General features: G+C 41.4%; 1 protein-coding gene across 8 annotated transcripts in view; it reads left to right on the top strand.

Annotated features, from left to right (window-relative positions):
* The window catches only part of SPIDR (scaffold protein involved in DNA repair), a 340,350-nt gene that overhangs the window by 197,124 nt on the left and 121,677 nt on the right, over positions 1 to 21,549 (top strand). For all 8 annotated transcript variants that reach the window (XM_043539648.1, XM_043539646.1, XM_043539647.1 and 5 more), the window contains 2 exons: positions 16,580 to 16,790; positions 19,180 to 19,454. In XM_043539648.1, coding sequence (XP_043395583.1) covers positions 16,580 to 16,790; positions 19,180 to 19,454 — 486 coding nt within the window. The remainder of the gene's footprint in view (positions 1 to 16,579; positions 16,791 to 19,179; positions 19,455 to 21,549) is intronic.

Here is a 21,549-nt window from a genome sequence, read left to right as displayed (position 1 = left end):
TTCCTCAAGGGCTTCTTTTCCATGGGTCCAGATGATGATGTCATCATCAATATAGCGTAAGTAGAGTAGGGGTGTTAGGGGACAAGAGCTGAGGAAGCGTTATTCTAAGTCAGCCATAAAAATGTTGGCATATTGTGGGGCCATGTGGGTACCCATAGCAGTGCCGCTGACTTGAAAGTATACATTGTCCCCAAATGTGAAATAGTTATGGGTGAGGTCAAAGTCCCAAAGTTCAGCCACCAGGTTTGCCATGACATTATCGGGGATACTGTTCCTGACAGCTTGTAGTCCATTTTTGTGTGGAATGTTGTTGTAGAGGGATTCTACATTCATAGTGGCCAGGATGGTGTTTTCTGGAAGATCACCAATGGATTGTAGTTTCCTCAGGAACTCTGCAATGTTTCTTAATTGAAAAAGCTGTCTGTCTAATTTGTGTCAGAGAACTTCTCACCATGGGATCTGACAGCCTCCCAATATTATAAAATAAAGAATTTTCTCTCTCACACACACATCTTTAGAAATTGGACATTCCGCAGATCCATTACAATGGGTCTTCAGCCTGCAAGCATCTCAGGACAAAACCAGATATCACTGACCATCAGAAAGGAGTGCCCCTTTCCTTGAAGAGCCCACCAGTTTTGTTCTGCCTCCATAGTTTCAGGCAGGGTCTATTAGACCTCCCTGCTATTGAGCCTAAAACAAAAAAGGGAAATTTGAAATTTGTAAGAAAATATTTGAGGAAAAAGGGATAGTCACATGATATAGTTAGTGTGTTGTTGGTATCTAGGAAAAGGCAAAGAAACAGAGCATAGTATCAAACCTAACAAAGATCCAAGTACTGGGTGCAAAGACCATGGTGCGCTTCCCATAGTAGCAGAAATTAAACATGTCTTACAATTTCTACAAGAAGGCCTGAATTTTTACATTAGAGCTACTATATTAAAAGGCAAAGTATCCTGTGTATGTATCGAAGAACAAAAAAATTTCAAGATCTGGACAAAAGGCTCTTTCTCGGGACAGCCTGGATGGTACTCTCTCCACAGATCAGGAGCTATACATATTTTGTTTTGCACTAGTTGCTCACTCATTAGAATATCAGTATTGTGCATTCTGTTCAGGCAATGTGGGCCTTACCCCCAACTACAGTATTCATCCCAAAGTAAATTCAGTTTTCCTTATACTTCAAGAAATAGTCCAATGTCCTCTGATGCCCCAGAAGTAGCTCTGGCACATGCTAGCTGTTTGCTAGTTCTTCAAGAATCTGCTAATCCTGCAGGAAATCCAAAGCCTGAGAAGTCTTCTGAGTCATTTCTTTCAACACGGAATAGACAGAGAATTTCAATGACATACAAATCAAACCTCCTTTGAACTTTAGGGTTCATTCCTTATGGCAACGATGACAGCATGAGCAAAAGATTCTTGAAAATTTCCTTACTGAAAGTTAACACATTTGACCCACGCTTGGCAAAGAATCTTTACTGATCAGACAAGAATATAAATTTACATTTTTTACTACAAGAATTTTCTTCATGAGAAGTTTATTAATAATTGCTACTTAGTAGTAGTAGTAGTGAAAGTGGTCTCCACTGATGGGCCCTTTAGAGAGAGGGGCATTCTTCTTAAGCTGACGATGTGCATGTCTGGTTGTGCCATCAACTGGCAACTGTGCTTGAAAACCAAACATAATGGATCCGTGGACCTTATTACTCAAAGAAAGGAGATTTTTCAGGTAAGTTTAAATACATTATCCTTTTTTAAATCGTGTTTTGTGGTTGTTTGTTGGTATTGTTGCAAGTAGTGGTTTTATATATTGCACTGAAAATGCTGAGATTAGTGGTGGTAGTACTTGCAATTTTGGTACCTCCGGGTAAGCATAATAACAAAACTCTGGAGCCTTAAACAGATATTTGAACATTTTAATGATCTTAATTGTTAGTTAAATATTATTTATTGTTTGTTGTATTGTGGAGAGATACATGCACCTGACATACGTATGACATTCTATAGATGCATGTCCCTGTTTACTTTAATGCATGGGACATATGTTTTGCAAGAATACTCTAATAACTACAGGGGAAAAAGGTTTATTACAAGTATGGAAGAAACAAAAACATTTTCAATGCCTTTGCAGAAAGCCTTCTTGAGACTTTCCAAATAAAGTCTTGTTAGCAGTGCATCTACTTGTGAGTTTAGATGCGCCTAAAGTGTTCCCAAGGTTTTTCATATATGTAAGAAAACTGGCTTAGTGCTGTAGTTGAGAAGAACAGCTTTCATTGTCAAAGAAATAGGACATATGACAGCCTGTTTATGTTGGCCTATGTTTCTGGGTATTATATTTGGGTTGTCACTGTAGGAAGGGCTTACTCATCAGTTTGCGCAAAATTTTAACTTTTATTTAAAAGAAAAAATCTCTTCCTTATAGTTGTGAAGATAATCATCCACACTGGAATCAACTTAAAAAGTGTTAACTTTCTGAATCTCCAGACAGATATCTTGGAATAATAGAGAGATGAACTCTTATGCCCCAGATCCTGGCTCTAATGCACAGCCTCAAGCAGCCAGTCTGTACACTGGATAGCTCCAGTGGGGCTGAGGGGAAGCCCCTCATGTCACTTTTGTGATAGTGAAACTGCTGTATGGTTGTCATTGCAGCTTCATAGGTACCATTCTGCTTGTGTTTCCATCACAATAGGAGTGACTGGTAGGTCCATATAGTTCCTTGTTCTGTCGCCACTCCTCACTGTACAACAGTGCACAGGGAGCCACTGCATAACTGGGCTCTTGGTGTGCAGAAGGCATGTATCCTTTCAGAGAGCACTTTAGCACTGACAGCATGTAGGATAAGTCTTCTGGATAATCTAATAGATAATTTGTCAGAGATTGAGGTGTAGTGTAAACACAGAGACTGGAATTCTCTCGTAAATCCTGATTATTAAAGATAAAGTCTGGTGATATTTATGAACCCCCCCCCCCCAATTGTTTGTAACACCTTCATAGTTGCTCTTTTTCGCTTTCTAATGTTGTCCTTTTCCTTTTGGGCATATTCTCCCACAGTGTTTTTAATACAATTTAAGGCTAACATGACTTTATTGTATTCCACTTGAAATAAGAACATAAGAATGGACATACTAGCTCATACCAATGGTCTGTCTAGCCCAGTATCCTGTCTTCCAACAGTGGCCAATGCCAGGTACTTCAGAGGGAATGAACAGAACAGGTAATCAAGTGATCCATCCCCTATTGCCAAGTGATCCATCCCCTGGCAAACAGAGGCTTAGAAACACTTCAGAGCATGGTTTTGCATCCCTGCCCATGCTGGCTAATAGCCACTGATGGACCTAGCCTCACTGACTTGTGCACTAGGTGCACGAATGATGTCAACACAGGCCCTGAGTAGATTATTCTTAGTTAACTGCCTACTCTACTTGCGCTACATTGATGACATCTTCATCATCTGGACCCATGGAAAAGAAGCCCTTGAGGAATTCCATCATGATTTCAACAATTTCCATCCCACCATCAACCTCAGCCTGGACCAGTCCACACAAGAGAGCCACTTTCTGGACACTACAGTGCTAATAAGCGATGGTCACATAAACACCACCCTATATCGGAAACTTACTGACCGCTATACTTACCTACATGCCTCCAGCTTTCATCCAGACCACACCACCCGATCCATTGTCTACGGCCAAGCTCTACAATACAACCACATTTGCTCCAACCCCTCAGACAGAGACAAAACACCTACAAGATCTCTATCAAGCATTCTTACAACTACAATACCCACCTGCGGAAGTGAAGAAACAGATTGACAGAGCCAGAAGAGTACCCAGAAGTCACCTACTACAGGACAGGCCCAACAAAGAAAATAACAGAATGCCACTAGCCATCACCTTCAGCCCCCAACTAAAATCTCTCCAACGCATCATCAAGGATCTACAACCTATCCTGAAGGACGACCCATCATTCTCACAGATCTTGGTAGACAGGCCAGTCCTTGCTTACAGACAGCTCCCCGACCTGAAGCAAATACTCACCAGCAACCACACACCATACAACAGAACCACTAACCCAGGAACCTATCCTTGCAGCAAAGCCCGTTGCCAACTGTGTCCACATATCTATTCAGGGGACATCATCATAGGACCTAATCATATCAGCCACACTATCAGAGGCTTGTTCACCTGCACATCTACCAATGTGATATATGCCATCATGTGCCAGCAATGCCCCTCTGCCATGTACATTGGTCAAACTGGACAGTCTCTACGTAAAAGAATAAATGGACACAAATCAGACGTCAAGAATTATAACATTCAAAAACCAGTTGGAGAACACTTCAGTCTCTCTGGTCACTCGATTACAGACCTAAAAGTTGCAATTCTTCAACAAAAAAACTTCAAAACCAGACTCCAATTAGAGACTGCTGAATTGGAATTAATTTGCAAACTGGACACCATTACCTTAGGCTTGAATAAAGACTGGGAGTGGATGTGTCATTACACAAACTAAAACTATTTCCCCATGTTTATTCCCCCCCTCACCCCCCCTGACTGTTCCTCACATGTTCTTGTCAACTGCTGGAAATGGCCCACCTTGATTATCACTGCAGTAGGGTTTTTTTTCCTCTCCTGCTGGTAATAGCTCACCTTACCTGATCACTCTCGTTACAGTGTCTATGGTAACACCCACTGTTTGATGTTCTCTGTGTATATAAAATCTCCCCACTGTATTTTCCACTGCATGTATCCGATGAAGTGAGCTGTAGCTCCCGAAAGCTTATGCTCAAATAAATCTGTTAGTCTCTAAGGTGCCACAAGTACTCCTTTTCTTTTTGCCTCAGAAGTGTTAGTACAGTAGAACAAAAGATTGTTTTTGTGCAGATCTTAAGAAACTGCTGCTATGGTGGAGTTTTTTATATATTTCATTTCTTGGTGCTGGAAGGCTGAGATTTATTGTAATAAATGGATCTCTATAATTTTGAGGAACTTCCTTTGGCACATTTAAGGTCATTCAGATTTTATCCCTAAACTGTTAAATGGCACTCACTCTTTGAAGGTCAGTCAGTGGTCTCTAGATGCCTTAAGACCTACTTTCTCATCCTCTTACACCTGCCACCAAGGCCTTGAATTATGACAATCTTCTCTGAGTTGGATGAGATTCACTTTGGAATCCATCCATGGCGTTCCTAAGTGAACCAGAAGGTTCACCGAAGATGAACACAGTGTGCTGTCTACTGCAAGGAATGAAGCCTGGCAACTAGGCCTGGGTGTCTGATGTAGTAGTACATAATGCTCACTACAGGCTCATCATATTAGCGCCCTTTGAAAAGTGCAACTTTAAAATGTTTGAAAATTAGTTGCATGGAAAGTGTCACATTTCAAAGGGCAATGCTGTGGCCAGCCTGTGGTTTGTGCTACATATTTACTATGAAATTAGTAAAACGATAAAAATAAATAAATTTTCTATCTTTGTGTAGAGCAATTTCTGTCTGGAATGTTTTCTCAGGTTCATAAACAATCTTGTTTAGAAGGGCAAGGCTATTTCCTTTCCCCAAAGAAGTTGCTGTATTCCCCAAAGAAGGTATATTTCTTGTACCCTTTTACTAATTTCATTTGCTGTTTACACTCTTCATTTGGGGTTGAGGAGGAACAAATGGTGATGGCTTGTGTTAAAAAAAATACACCAGTTAATAATAGCTGTGGTTTCTTTTTTTATGTTGGATGCAATCAAGATTTTGAAAAAAGATTGTTTTATCAGGGAATACAACTACTGCCATTGTATAGTTACATAAAATACATCATGTTCTACAAATAGTGTACATAGGAACATACTACATCAATACATCCAATGCAAGTTCAGCACCTGTAGTAAATTGGTACAAAGGATATGAAAATGGGTGGAATATTATCAGAGAGAACCTTTGATCTGCATATACTGTGCTGAGTCAGCTAACCAGAAAAACTTTAGTTTGATTTCTTTGGAGGCTGGTTATATACAGAGTTGCAAGTTTAGTGTAAATGATTTTGGATATTAGTCTAAATTGGTATTTTATTTCTTTTTAAAAAAAAGAAAAAGCCTTTACAGCACAAGTGGTGGAAAATGTAGAGGTAGCATAAAAGTTGTGCTCTGGAGTAATCTGTCACTTTGTGAGTTGGATAATTTTAGTGTTAAAAAGAGTAATAGCAAGAAATTTTTATAGTTGCTTGTATTCCTGTCTCAGATGTTTGAAAATCATTTTTCCTAATGATTTTTGGAAATGATCTTGCAAACACTTATATGGCAAAGTACTTTACTCGAGTGAGAAGTCCAAATTGGAGGCTGACACGAGTGCAGTGAGATTACTCACATGAATAAAGTTACTCATGTACATATTGGTTGTACTGAGCCTTTTGCTAGCAAATATGGCAACTTTGAGTAGTACATAGGGTTGCCAGGTGTCTGGTTTTCTACCGGAACACCCGGTCGAAAAGAGACCCTGGCGACTCTGGTTAGCACCACTGACCGGGCTGTTAAAAGTCCATTTGGTGCAGGCCTGGAAGGCTCCCTGCGCAGCTCTGAGTGGCTCCTGAAAGCAGCTGGCATATCCCTCTGGCTCCTAAGCACAGGGGCAGCCAGGGGGGCTGTGCGCGCTGCACCTGCCCGCAGTGCAGGCACCGCCCCGAGCACCAGCTCTGCAGCTCCAATTGGGTGGGAATCACAGCCAGAGGGAGCTGTGAGGGTGGCACCTGTGGACAGGGGCAGCATATGAAGCCCTTTCTGGCTGCCCTTGCGCCTAGGAACCAGAGGGACATGCCGGCCACTTCTGGGAGCCGCCTGATGTCTGCGCTGCCCTGAGTCTGCACCCTAACCCCCTGCCCCAGCCCTGAGCCCCTTCCCACACTCCAAACCCTTTGGCCCCAGCCCGGAACCCCCTCCTGCACCCCAAACCCCTCATCCTCAGGCACACCCCAGAGCCCTCACCCACACCCACATCCCCAACCCCTGACCCAGCTCAGAACCCCCTCCCATATCCCAACCTCCTTCCCCAGTTCTGAGCCCCCTCCTGCACTGTGAACCCCTCGGACCCAGCCTGGAGCCCCCTCCGGCACCCCAAACCCCTCATCCCCAACCCCACCCCATAGCCTGCACCCCCTGCTGAAGTCCTTATCCCTCCCTGCACCCCAATCCCCTGCCCCAGCCCAGAGCCCCCTCCTGCATCCTGAAGTCCTCATTTCTGGCCCCACCCTGGAGCCTGAAACCCAGCCCAGAGCTCGTTCTCCCTCTCACACCCCAACTGTCTGCCCTAGCCCGGAGCCCCCTCTCACACTCTGAATCCCTCAGTTCCATCCCCCAGGCCAGAATCTCCTCCTGCACCCCAAGCCCTTCTTCCCCATTTCACCCCGGAGCCCTCCCCCCAGCCCCACCCCAATGCCCTGCCCCAACCTGGTGAAAATGAGCAAGTGAGCGAGGGTTGGGGACAGAGAGCGATAGGGTGACCAGACAGCAAATGTGAAAAATCAGGACAGGGGGTGGGGGGTAATAGGAGCCTATATAAGAAAAAGACCCAAAAATCGGGACTGTCCCTATAAAATCGGGATATCTGGTCACCCTAGCGAGCGATGAAGGGGAAGGTGGAGTTAGCGGGGGCGGGGCCTCAGGGAAGGGGCAGGGGTGGGACAAGGATGTTTGGTTTTCTGTAATCAGAAAGTTGGCAACCCTAATAGTGCAAGATGAATGAATCTGTTCCAACTGGCTAGTTGATTTGGGCTAGGAATTGGGAGGGAATTTACTATCATTGGTGGGGTACTGGTAGGGATTAATGTGTTTTTGGGTCAGTTTGTTTGTTTTCAGTTTCTATATGTGTGCCCAGACGTTGTTCAGGCTTGATGTAAATCATCATGAGCTACACTGGGCAAACCGCACACGGCCCAGTTAAGAAGCAAAGTGTATCCCTCGCAGTGATTGTACCTCACTAGGTATAGAGATGGATCTTTTTATGAGGCATGTAAGTGGGAAGGCTACTTGCACTTTCCCCCTTGCTGCTGGGTTCCCCCATAAATGCCTCTCAGACTTTTACCCTGTGTAAACAAATACAATTCCATTTGACAAATACTGAATTTTCTTCCCCCTTCAAAGTTTTGAATGGACTTGAAATTAACATGTCTTGTTTGTTTGTTTAATAACGTCAACTTCTATTTACTAAAACATATTGATGAACTTATTAATTCAATCAATACAATGCGCTTGTCAAAAATTCTTTAGGCCCTTGCACAATGTGTAATGAAAATGTATTTTATAAAACAAATATGACAAAATGTCATCTTAAGTTCATGAACCAATGAAGCATCATGGTTTGATGTCAGTATGGCTCTGGGGATGTTTGTGGTTTGTTAGTTAAGTGCGGCCATAGATTCTAAACCTGTCTCTGACTGAGTGTGAGGCTACATACAATGCAAGCACAGAACTGGGTTATACAAGACATGTCACAATATGAACCTTCTCAGTATCTGAGAGCAGGATTCAAACCCCTGGTCTGTGTTGAAATTTTAGCCACTTGCTTGTTGTGTCCTTCAGGGCCATCCTATAAGTGATTTTCAAACCAATAGAGCATTTGCTGGTGATCTACAGAGACCTGGCAGGTCTCCTGCATCTATCTTTAGTAGCAGCCACTCTTACATACAGGGAAGAGGAAACAGGAGATACTCTGGGGGGTTGGAGCTGCTAATGGAACAGATAAAAATGAAATAATTAATATTGTCCATGTAAACAGTTACTGTAGTTCTCAGAGGGATGTTAGCACAGGTGGTCTGTGGGATCACAAATGAGGAAAAAGGTGATCTGCAAGATATACTCGCTCTAACGGTGGTCCGTACTATAAAAGTTCAAAGCCTCTGCTCCAGATCATTACAAAGTACCTTAGAATGTTCTTTGGTCAAGTTGATCTACATTAATTTAAATTTTACAGGCACTCAGTGGGTAAGTAGAACACTGACAGCACAAGTTTTAAATACACTTTGCGGAGTAAAGAAGAAGTTTAAAGTTCACTACAGACATTTATCTTAGAGTACATGAGCTCTTTTTTTCTATACATTCAGTTTCTATATAAGTGATTGTTTGGGGTAGCATTTTTTCTCACTATATGAAAGTAACAGTTTAAACCTAATGAACGCATTGTTAAAGCATTGATTTTTCCTAATTTAAAAAGAGAGAGAAGAAAATTGGAAGAGAGTCTGTCATAGTCTAGGAAATGCTTCATATTATATTACATCATTAAGATTGTTGGAAATCTTAAAAATTAGTTTTCTTTCCTCTTAAAAAAAATGTGAGAGATTATTTTTAAGTTTGGGAGGAAAGTTTGTTGAGTTGCTCTCTGTGGGTCTGATTCTGCCATCCTTACTCAGAATGAAAACTCAGTAGACCTTCATGTGGAGTAAGGTATATCTCAGCATTCGTAAGCATGTGTAAGAATTGGGACTGCAGAAGACAGCACTCTAGGAGAGCCATCATGAGAAGAGCCCTCAGTACAGAGATCACTCAGCAGTATCCTATGGGCTGTGTCAGAAAAAAAGGAATGGAGCTGCTCCAGAGCCTACTAGGAAATGCAGACATATACCCAAAACCTCATGGTAAATATGATCAAAGGAAGCTTCTAGGTCCGGATTCTTAGGTGCCCACTGCACTTAAAGTTGGATTGTTCAGCCTCCCTATTTCCTGAAGCAGAAGGATTCCAAGCCCCATTCACACACGAAGCAAAATTCTGCAGATTTTTAAAAGGTTTTGAAGCAAATATTTAGTTTGCCTATATCACCTCAGAGCACCTTCCCTGTCAAAAGGAGATGAGGGGTGTTTTTCACTGATTGCTTCAATTAATAAGGGAGGGCTCTCAGTGTTATACAGTGGGGATGTAAAGCCCAGAGATATTGATCCAACTTGCCAGCTTTGAGAATTCACTTGAGTTTAATAATTCCGGTTGCAGCATCACTTCCTGAAAAGAGATTTTATTGTAGGTATGTCCTGATACCTGAAAACAGAAGTGGGCCCATGCCCATCTTAGGTCACAAAACCCTCAATTTTCAATTGGTCAAGAAAAATTTCACATCAGCGCCGCTGGGAACATGCTTGTCTCTTCTAGAGGGAGTTGCCTAGCTGTGCACCTGACCTCATATGAAAGATGACTGCTGGTTCAATATAGAGTGTGGGAGTAACCACCAGGCCTCCATGCAGGTATACATATCCAATAAAAAATAAATCCATTAAGATATATATATTCAGTAAGTAAATGTTACAGGTAGGGAATGAACTACTTTTATACCAGAAAATAGATTTTCTTATGGAAATGCAGGCATCCTCTTAATTTATGACATCACTCATCTAATGCTTTTATGAAAGATGAATGAACTGTTAGTGGAAATGAAAGTAATCAGAGGATGGAAGGCATAGATGTAGCAAAACAACACCATTCAAGTAATGTGTGTCAGTGAAGCCTATCAACCTTAATAAAAAGCTGATCAGATTTCTGTGCTGTAGGAAAATAAAAACAAAACCATAAACCTCAGCCTTCCTGAGAATGGTTTGCTACCCACGTCAGTGTTTTTAGAGCATGAGATGGCTAGATCAAGCAAGTGTTCTTCTGACATTGGTGACGTAACAAAGACCTGGGTTTAACATGTTTCCTGTTTACTTGTGTTCTGAACACAGCAGTGTCAGGAAAGTAGATTCTAAAATACTCTTATAGGGTGTGTGTTCAAGTATAGCTATGGAATGAATTGTTTTGAGGTTCTTGACAAATTGTGGATCTTCTTTCTTTCAGAAAGTAAAAAAGTAATGCATTTTTATCCCCATAGATCTATAAATCTGATCGGATCACAGTTGTCTTATTAAACTGAAGTAGGGATAAAATTACTATGCATCATTAGCATGTTCATTTTCAAATATATGTAATATACAATATGTTTGAAACTGTATATATTAGGATTCATGGTACAATAACTGCCTGTGTGTATAAAATCTGGGAGCTAGATAGCTCATCAAATTTGTGGTGGAAAATAGTCATTCATATGTAGGTCACCAATTTGAACACAGACCAGATCAGTAATGCCAAAAATTATTACCAGAAGACAACTATTTGGTGGCCATGAGTACCTAAAATGAGTTACCATCATAATCTCATTGATTGTCACCATTGTTGGCTATCTCAGTCAAGAGTTTAAGGACTGAATGTCTGTAGAGACTCAGCTACTTGGCTACTAGACATCCTTCTAGGTCAGAGTTCAGGGATGGTAGCAGGGCATTGTGATGAAGCTTGCAGTTGCTTTCTGTGCTGTAACTTTCTGTTGATAAATAGAGGAATTCAGTCTCGAATGTTGTCAAATTGGCACTTCTGAGTGCTCACAGTCAGATTTTTTTTAAATGGATCCTATTTATAACTAATTTTAAGATGAAAGATTATTTTAAATGTATACCTTTTAAAAAATTCAGTCTTTTTGCAAAGGATACTACATTATTTTACTAGTTATAAACAAATACTCCTGGCGGAATTATGTGCCACTGTGTGTGTGCAGATTTCATATCCCCCGCAGATTTCTTTGCTTCTCTGCAGAAAAATGACTTTCTGACAGGGAAGCAAAGGGAAGCTGCAAGAGCAGTCATGCACCACTCCCTAGCTGTGCAGGTACATAATTTCAGACACCCGGAGCAGCCGGCAGAGGTGTAAATCACTGAAGGGCTGGGGACACCCCAGACAGTGGCTCCTACCCTGAGCCGGGATCAGCTGCTAGTTCCAGCTGGGCTGGAGGCAGGAGAGGACGGAACTTCCTCTTCCCCAGCAAGGAGTGGCTGGGGCTGTGTCAAACCTACCCCCAGAAACCTCCCCCAGCTGCAGAAGCTCAGCATCCTCCCCTGCTGCCTGCCCCCATCGCTCCTCAGCTGCGGGGGGAGGGGTCTCTGTAAGCGGAGCTGCTTCCCCATCCGCCCAACCCCAATGCATCTGGACCTCCTATACCCAGACACCCCCGACCAAGCCTCACCCCGTACACCCAGAACCCCCCTAGCCCTCCATACCCAAACCCAAACCCCACCTCACTGAATCTCATTCCCTGCATCAGGAGCCCGCTGTATCCAGACCCCCTGCCTCCAGACCCTGACCCCTGCACCCCCCAACGAGCCTCTGATGTGCATCCAGATGCCCCCACACCTAGACCCCCCACTGAGCTGCCTGCACCCAGATTGTCCCACACAGAATCCTCTCACCCCACACCTGGATCCCCCCGAGACTGAGCCCCTCTACACTTGGATCCTGCCTGTTTGAGCCTGCCTGCCCCACACCTGGTGCACATGGCGCAGAGGGGCAGGACCCCCAGGATGTTTCTGGGGCAGGCCCAGGCCTTGTGCTGTGTCAGGGTTGGGTGAAGCCTTACCACTGAATCTGTGTCCCCAGGGTGGGGAGGCTGCAGGGTGATCTCCCATCTTTGTGCAGCCAGTGGCCTATGCTCCCCACTGCCATGCTGGAGCCTCTACATTTATTTATTGACAAATAAAACTTGCAGAATTTTAAAATATTGTGTGCAGAATTTTTAATTTTTTTGGTGCAGAATGCCCTCAGGAGTAAAACAAAATAGGGAAATTATTGAATAAAGTAAATGTTACTGCTATGGCAAGAATTGTATGGTTGAGTTTTTACATGTACAAAAGTCAAGAAATCCTACACCTAATGTAACTTGGCCTTCTTGTGCATGTGCAATACACCTTTACCCCGATATAACGTGACCCGATATAACACAAATTCGGATATAACAAGGTAAAGCAGCGCTCTGGGGGATCAGTGTGTCTGGCTCCGACACGCTGCTCTGAGCAGCGTGTTAAGGGTGCTGGGCCGGGGCCAAGGGGTTGGATAAAGGGCAGAGGGTCTCGGGGGGCAGTTAGGGGACTGGGAGCAGGGGGCGTTGGATGGTTCGGAGGTTCTGGGGGCAGGGCAGTCAGGGGATGGGGAACGGAGGCATTGGATAGGGCGTGGGAGTCCTGGGGGGCCTGTCAGGGGGCGGGGGTGTGAATAGGGGTCGGGGCAGTCAAGTGACAGGGAGCAGGGGGGTTGGGTAGGGGGTGGGGTCCTGAGGGTGATTAGGGACGGGGAGGTCTCGGGGGAGGGGGGTCAGGGGACAAGGAGCAGGGAGGCTTAGATAGGAGGTAGGTTCTTGGGAGGGGTGGTTAGGGGCGGAGGGTCTCTGGAGGGGGTAGTCAGGGGACAAGGAGCTGAGGGGTTGGATGGGTCGGGGGTTCTGAGGGGTCAGTCAGGGTGCGGGAAGTGACTATTAATAACGGAAATGCTTGAGGCCAAAGCAAGTTTGATATAACGCAGTTTCACCTATAACGCAGTAAGATTTTTTGGCTTCCAAGGACCGCGTTATATCGGGGTAGAGGTGTATTTTGCATTTGTCCTGCACATGCCAAGTTTAATGCCTTTATGAGTATGTTCAGTATGGCTAATTTTTTTCTTTACGCAATAACCATAATTGGATACTAAAAAACAAAACAAAAAAGTAAAAACATAACTAACTGGATTTTCAAGTGGGACAAAGTAGGTTTGAGAACTAAGCAAGAGGCTATGAGTTTGGGATTATTGAGTTCTAATTCTCGTTTTGGCTCAGCCTCTCTATGGCCTTGTCTAAACTAGTAAGACAAAAGATGTGTTTTTAAAAAAATGACAGCTATCCTGTTTTAAAATCCATTGCATGTTAACTATTACATTTTAAAGACACACCTTTTTATCCTACTGTACATTTTTTTCGTTGTGGGATTCCTGCAGATCATCTCACCTCTTGGTTTTTCAGCTGTAAAATGGGAGTAATAATGTGATTCAGTACACGGAGGTGTTGCAAAGATATATTAATGTTTGCACAGTGGTTTGGAAATGTAATCTATGATCTATTATTTTTCTTCAGATTTACCAGGCATAAGAAATATTAAGTCATAGTGGAGCTAATTTCAAAAAGTTAAAGCACATTTTAATGATTGTGCCCTTTGAACAATAAGTATTGTATTCTGTTCATAAATCAGCAGAGCGGTGTAAATAACTCGGGAGAAGTAAAAGTGACTGACAAAATATGGCATGTTTTTTAAAGTGTGTGTGTGTGTAAAGGTTTCAGAGTAACAGCCGTGTCAGTCTGTATTTGCAAAAAGAAAAGGAGTACTTGTGGCACCTTAGAGATTAACCAATTTATTTGAGCATAAGCTTTCGTGAGCTACAGCTCACTTCATCGGATGCATACTGTGGAATGAAGTGAGCTGTAGCTCACGAAAGCTTATGCTCAAATAAATTGGTTAGTTTCTAAGGTGCCACAAGTACTCCTTTTCTTTGTGTGTGTAAAGCAACTCCATTTAAGAAGCCTCTGTAATGTTGTGCAACTAAGTATGCCAGAATCAGGGCATGCCAAAGAGAGAGTTGAATGTGATACCTTAATTTCACCCCTTTCTGTGAGTGCTTTATGAACGAGTCTTTAATTATTTGTCACAATATAGTCTTTAATGTATTTGTCACAATATGACATCATCCATTTTTTTCTACAGCCAGATATCTATCTGTTTATCCTAATTACAACAAACTACATTGGTTGTACCAGATGCACCCATTAAAGTCATTTTTGTACAATTGACGCAGTGAATGAGGCAATGCCCTGTCCCATGTGAGATGAATAATGAATTTGGTAAAGGCTTCTGATCACCCCCCACCTTATTCAGCGTGCACCTTACTCCATGAGACAAGAGTTCCTGTGAAATTCTGTCTCATTGAGCTTGTACTTCGAATTATTAAAATCTTCATGAGTTGGGCATATCAGCTTTTCAGCATTTTGGATTATTAAACCTAGGACATCTGAATGAGGCAAGTTCCTACTGGACACATCTTGGAATATCTTACGAAGACCTCTCTAATTCAGTGAACACACACATCACAGACTATCTCCTCTCCAACTGCTCATTTAAAAAGTGCTGAACAAGTGGATCATTTGCAATGTGTATGCATTAAGTAGTAGTACTAAAGACGCTCAACATGGGCAAATCAAAACCAATTTTGGAACATTCTAAAGCACATTTATCTTATTTCTGTATGCCCTCCCACCCAAAGTAGCTGTGGTCTCTCTAAACATTTGTGGATTTATCTTCACAACACCCCTGTCAATTAGGTACTATACCCTTTTCAAAGAGTATTTGCATGACTTACTGAGGATCATGCAGAGCTGGGAATTGAATCTAGATTTTCTGAATTCTGGACCAATACTTTAACCGCAAGACTGCTCTTTTCCCCTTTGTTCTATCTGAGGACCATTTCCCTGATAAATTTTAACTTTCCACCCTAGTCATAAAAAGGAGGATGCATAAGTAGAAACCTTATTAATAATAATAGTTACTATTTTATTTGATAGTGCACTATTTTATTATATTATAATTTTTATGTTTTATTGCATGCCAGTGTAGATTTCTATTTATTTCTGAATTGTTTTCTTAATACTGAGTGCAAGCGACCCTACTGGATACAAGCTGAATTGCCATATTTTCCCATTCCATCTGCAAAGGAAATCGAGTCAAACTCATCGATACACACCCTGTAGATTCCATGTACCCAAGCTGCTGGCATTGCTTAAAAAGAAAGCATGTCCTGTTATATCAAAGAGTGAATGTAGAGTGATGATCCAATCACCATCTAATTTATCATGGCCATTCAGTTCCTGTATGAGTGAGCTGTAGAGTTTCTCACCCTGGGTAATGAATAGAAAGAACAAATTAAGAAGTATGGGGAAGTGGAATGAAACAGTATCTATGATAATATGAAACAAATATTTTTGAGGAATTATTCACCTTGTTTTATTTTTGCCATAGTGCTGTAGTACTTAATCCCAGATGTGAAGACAAGGATATGAAGCAAACAAAACACAACTGTTCTGCAGCAGCCTGGGGAACTAGAGTCCTGAGGTTGCTTCTGAACCCGGGTCAGCTGCATCTTTGCTGCCAAGAAGGAGGCCTTGTTTTACTCCCAAGTGATACTAATCTAATTGGGAAAAAACATAGCTTTCAATAAACGCACTAAACTGATTTCTTTTTTTTGACAAGCACTAGAAAATTAGATTAGTCGTTGTTTTTGTTAACTGGCTTCAATAGACTTGCATTCTTTGAGTACAAAAATATCCATCTCAAAACATAAGACTATGACATGTGCGTGTCAGAGCAAATATCAACATCAGAACATGTTTGGTATTGAATTACTGCTACTCTGAAAACTGAGGTTATAGATTTTTTCCAACTGCTACCTCAGTCAATTAGCAGAAAAATTGTTATATGTGAAACCGTTTGGAGATCTACTATAGCAAGAGGAGCCAAAATGCTAGTGATCAGGGGTAGGGTTGGGAAGGAAGGTTTACAAGAGCAATAACAACAAGCAGGAAGAAAATATATGCATTATATCTCAGTAAAAGCACAAGAGAGAGACAGACACACACAAAAAGAGGAAGAAAGACACATGGAAGAAGTTTTTTTAAAATAGGGTTAATGGTGACACAGTTTTTTAAAAATAATTTAATATTTGATTCTTACTCCTTTTTTCTAGGCAAAAGCTCCTTCTCCATAATGAAAATGTCCCTGTTATCATGAATACATATTTTAGTCAGAAGGTTCTTCTCAAAGATCATGCAGAAGTGAAAGATAGGACACGTTGTCCAGAGAAGTTGCATATTAGAAGGAATTGTGTATCTTTGGCACAAATATTCAGATTAAATGATCTCAGAGACAATCTGCCCCAGGAATCTGCATTTAATCAGGTATGGTTCATTTTGTTTGAAGTTTAGCACTTTTTTAATAATTTGGTGACCAGATGTTTGGAAATCATAACAAAAACAGAAATATTGAAATATTGTGCTCTCTTGCCCTCTTATTTAGCCAAAACTGAATAATATTATGTGCTGTTTGTTTTAATAATATTTTACAAGTAGAGACTTTTGGCCAGCCAAATGCTGAACTGCTGTGAGATTATTTTGTTGTGGCTCACTACTGTGCTGAGTAATATTGGTGACGTATCACAGCTTAAGTTTTCGTTGATTCACTCTTATTCTTTGTAGCTCAGTACCCAATCTCATTTTAAATAATTACTATTTTCTTAATAAACTTTGATGTTTCCTTTCTATAATCCCATCTTTGAGCCTTCTTCCCCTTCCTCTTGCTTCCTTTCTTTAAAACACCAACGATTGCCTTTAATAGAAATAAGGTCAAGATTTAAAAAATGACTAGTGGTTGTGGGGCTTCAACTTTGGATGCCCAACTTAAGACACTTTAAAGAGGCCTGGTTGATGGAGAGTGAATGTCTAGCACTGTCTGAAAATCCAGACCCCTTTAAGGTATTTTGTTGGACGCCCAAAAATGGAGGCACCGAAAATAACTTGTCACTTTTGAAAATCTTGGCCAGAGTTTCAGATGACTCCCTTGCAAAGCTCACCATTCCCATCATATCTGATGCCTCTTTTTAGGCCTGGGAATGAAAAGGTTAGATATATCAAATCAAACCCTAATCTGACTTCACATTTTTAACCAATTTCCACTATTGATGTGCCAAATCCAGAATAATTTACTCACACTCCTACACTTTGGAAGGTTCAGAAAAAATGGGGCCTGTATCCAAACCAACAAACAAACTTCTAAAAAACCAAAAACACTTCCTTTGAAATTTCCGCTAAAAAACTTACAGCTTTGACCTTGTTTACATGGGGTATTTTTGTATCAGCGTAGCTTCTCTGAGAGGTGCAAATATCTTTATACACTGATGCCATGCATCTACAGTGGAGTTTGTATTGGTTGTAAGTACTTTGATTTAGCTACATCAGTGCAAAAATTCAGAATGAGCAAGGACTCAGCTAAGTCTACACTATGCAGCTTTTAGCGACAGGGCTGTGTCACCACAGTTGTGTCACTAAAAGGCACACCGTGTAGCTGCTGTTTGTCAGCTCTCCTGTCAACAAAATACTTCCACCCCCAATGAGCGGTGTTTTTATAACACCTCTGAAAGACAAAAGATTTGTCGTTCAGTTGCCAGTGTAGAGATAGCCTAAGTGGCCATGAGCCCTTTCTGGTAACAAGTGCCCTTTGAATTGCACTATGTTCTTGGAGACAGTCCTGGTCCTACTGATGTCAAAGGGAGTTCGGCATTAATTTGAATGGTATCAGGACAAATCCATTCATGCTAGCGAGTGACAGCTAGTAGGGATTAATTTTTTGTAGCGTTTTTCTAAAAGAGTACTGAAAATGGCGTTTAGAATAAGGATGGCAGAGGGGAGATGGAGGGGAACAACAATTTTGCTATAAGAAATGGCAGGTGTATAAAATGGGATGAAAGTGGTTTCTGATACGGGATGAAGCAGCAGACAGCATGGTTTTTATTCCAAAATAAACTTACTTTTTTCAAAAAGAAAAGGAGTACTAGTGGCACCTTAGAGACTAACCAATTATTTGAGCATAAGCTTTTGTGAGCTACAGCTCACTTCATCGGATGCATCTTATGCTCAAATAATTGGTTAGTCTCTAAGGTGCCACTAGTACTCCTTTTCTTTTTGCGAATACAGACTAACACGGCTGCTACTCTGAAACCTTACTTTTTTCAGGTGTAGTGAAAGAATGGAAATAGATAGGGAAATAGATTAGGGTTCCTGTTTTCCTCCTCATTAATCTGGTTCCTTTGACATTGTAGTTCATCAATTTGAGAGCTGGATTATTGCTTTATAAAACTATGCACCCTTATATTTTCCCTCAATTTAGAAGTCGTAGAGTCAATTTTGAAGGCTAATGCTACAATTTAAAAGGAAGTAATAGTTAGAACTACCAAGAATTAAGTAAAACATAAAATGGTGATAAATACTAATGCCAATTCTTTCTTCCCCCTACTGTCACCCTTGTCTCACATGAACTGAATTTGTTTAATCCAAGGCAACATTTATACACAGGAGACCACTGTGTGCTGAACTGTAGGGTTTCTTGTGCCTTTATTTAAAATCTTAGATAAAAGCTGGCCATGTGTGTAAATTATAGTTTATATATACTAAATACTTTGAATATAATCTTGTGGTGCTTTTCTATAATGAATCTTTGTTGAATTTTACTTTGCGTCACTGCATGGTTTCATAGTCCATAAAGTAATTTAGTTTATGGCTTTGTCTTTACCAGGTTGCTTGTACCAATATGATTACACCAAAGACTGTACAGACTAACAGCAACCCTGAGTCCAAACTACATCCCTTTGCACTCAGTGCCCCGAATGACTCTCTCCTAGAAGTGGTGGAAAGCCAGGGAGCAGCGGGGTGGAAGGAAGTGCAGGTACAAGTGGTTGTCCAAAGGGCATATTATCTACCTGCAAGAGAGGGTTTCAGATGTCAGCTTCAAGGAAATAACCCAATTCGTTATGCAACACCAATCTTAAATTCAGATCTTCCAAATATTAGGTGAGTAATAAAACACTTGCAAACTGGTCTGTTGGGATTATAATATCAGGGACATAAAACAGGGAGGGGAAGTTGGGTCTGGCATTCTGATGCCCTCAGCTAACACTGGCTAAATATATTAAGCAAGACCTAGTGTTCTAGTTGTAATAATATTACACCTCCCTAATAGGCACAGGTGCAGAGCACCACTGATGTTACCTGAGGGAGGGGATGGCCTGACCTCTTGCCTAAGATTCCTGTGCTGCACCAAGAACTACTGGCAGAAAGTTGAAAAATGAGTAACTGGATGATAATTTTAAAATAGGTGATGATTATGTGCCTGTCTTATATTATTACATGAGTTGCACTGTACAGCTACTAATTCTGTTACCTAACAGTTACCTAACTATTTCAATCTTTAAAGCACTTGACAAATAATTAATTGATCCTCTTATAACACCCTTATGAAATAGGAAAGAAAAATTAGTTTTATTTTAGAGGTGGAGAAACTGAGGGCTTGTCTAAAAGGCGGATTTTACACTGATGTAGCTGCACCAGTACAACCCTCTGGTGAAGTCTGGCCTCACTGAAGTCAGTAGCAAAACTTCCATTGACTTCAGTGGGACCAGCATTTCACCCCTAGTGCACCAGTGTGAAAAATGATTTGTACTGCACAGTTACATCAAGATCCATGCAAAAATCTCCAGTGTACCCAAGGCCTGCAACATCTAGAGGCTTAGACCAGCATTTTCAATCTCTTCTGTTTCTTCCTTTACGTCCTGCAAATGGAATGTTGTTAGTGTCTGCAGTGTAGGAGAGTCACAATGGGATCTCACTTTTCCAGTGCAGAAGACATGCCAGATGCAGTTCCATCTTGATGCCAGCAATACTGGCCACTGCTGCAACTTTTTGTTCTCGTTGTTTTGACCCTAAAAGTGCAAAGCAGAATTGCTAAAGAATGAAATAAAATGAGTGTGTCTGTGGTTATGACCACCATGATTTTTATTAAATCCCATTTTGGGGGAGTGGGTTTCATATCTTAGCACTTTCAAATCATATTGAATTGAAACTTTATACAGCAAATGCATTAAATTTTGTTCTCCTACAAAAAGCTTTATTAAGGTTAAGCTAAGGTTACAGGCACGTATCAGAGTTTTGAATATATATGCCTTTCAAGACCTTAGGAAGTCCCTGCAGAATTTTGGAGCTATATAAGGGTGAGGCTATACATGGATAAGTGCCTCAGACCCCCTGGGGAGCCAAAGTAAGCTCATGAGGGACCCCTTCATGCCTTAGGGCCCTCACTGGGGATACTTTCAGTCACACCCCTGTAGGCGATGGAAGGCTTGTGAGCACTTCGCTAGCCTCAAAAACTCATCAAAGTTCCTCAAACCTCATTTCTCTGCGAGCCTTATGATGCTCTACAGAGGCCAGCCAATCCCTAATCTTTCACCACAAGCCTTACAGGGCTTGTTTTTTCCCACAGAACTAAAACTGGATCATCAGCCACTCAGCAAACCTCAACAGGATCATCAGTCTTCCAGTGTTCTTGGGGCTCATCCATACTCTCAAGTTTCACAGGTTTAGCTTAAGCCAGTTTAAAAACTGTGTTAAATGGACGCAACTTTCTGTCCACTATTACAGAAAAATGGTAGAAAAATTCTGTTTTGGCAAAAAAACAGCCTGCCAATGTTTTTCTCTTCATAGATTTTAAAGAAGGGGCTGAAATTGGGCTTCTGATGGAAAACCATTTGCAATTTTAACTATGGAGTGGCTATTATCACTCCATAATTTAGCTTGATTATGATCTAAAATCCTAACTTCCTCCCCTCCTTTTCAGTTTAAGTGTTTAAACAAACAAACAAAAAATGCACCCATGAACACAATTCCAGATAGTCTTTGGTCTACACCCTTCACAGGAGTGGGCTAAAACCACACACAAATCTCAGATTGTATTTTTACATCAAACTTGAAATAAAAATAGATCCTTTAGACTTTGGACATTAAACCCCCCAGTTCAGAACTGGATGAATGGTTATACAGGTGGATAAAATAGGGTTCTGGGCTTCTAAATACTCCCTACAGCTGTAGCTGAGTTGTCTCATATACAGTAGTT

The sequence above is a fragment of the Chelonia mydas genome, chromosome 2 (assembly GCF_015237465.2).
Source record: "Chelonia mydas isolate rCheMyd1 chromosome 2, rCheMyd1.pri.v2, whole genome shotgun sequence".
Classification (NCBI taxonomy): Eukaryota; Metazoa; Chordata; order Testudines; family Cheloniidae; genus Chelonia; species Chelonia mydas.
Note: the sequence above shows the minus strand (reverse complement) of the source record. Positions and strands in the feature narration are given on the sequence as shown.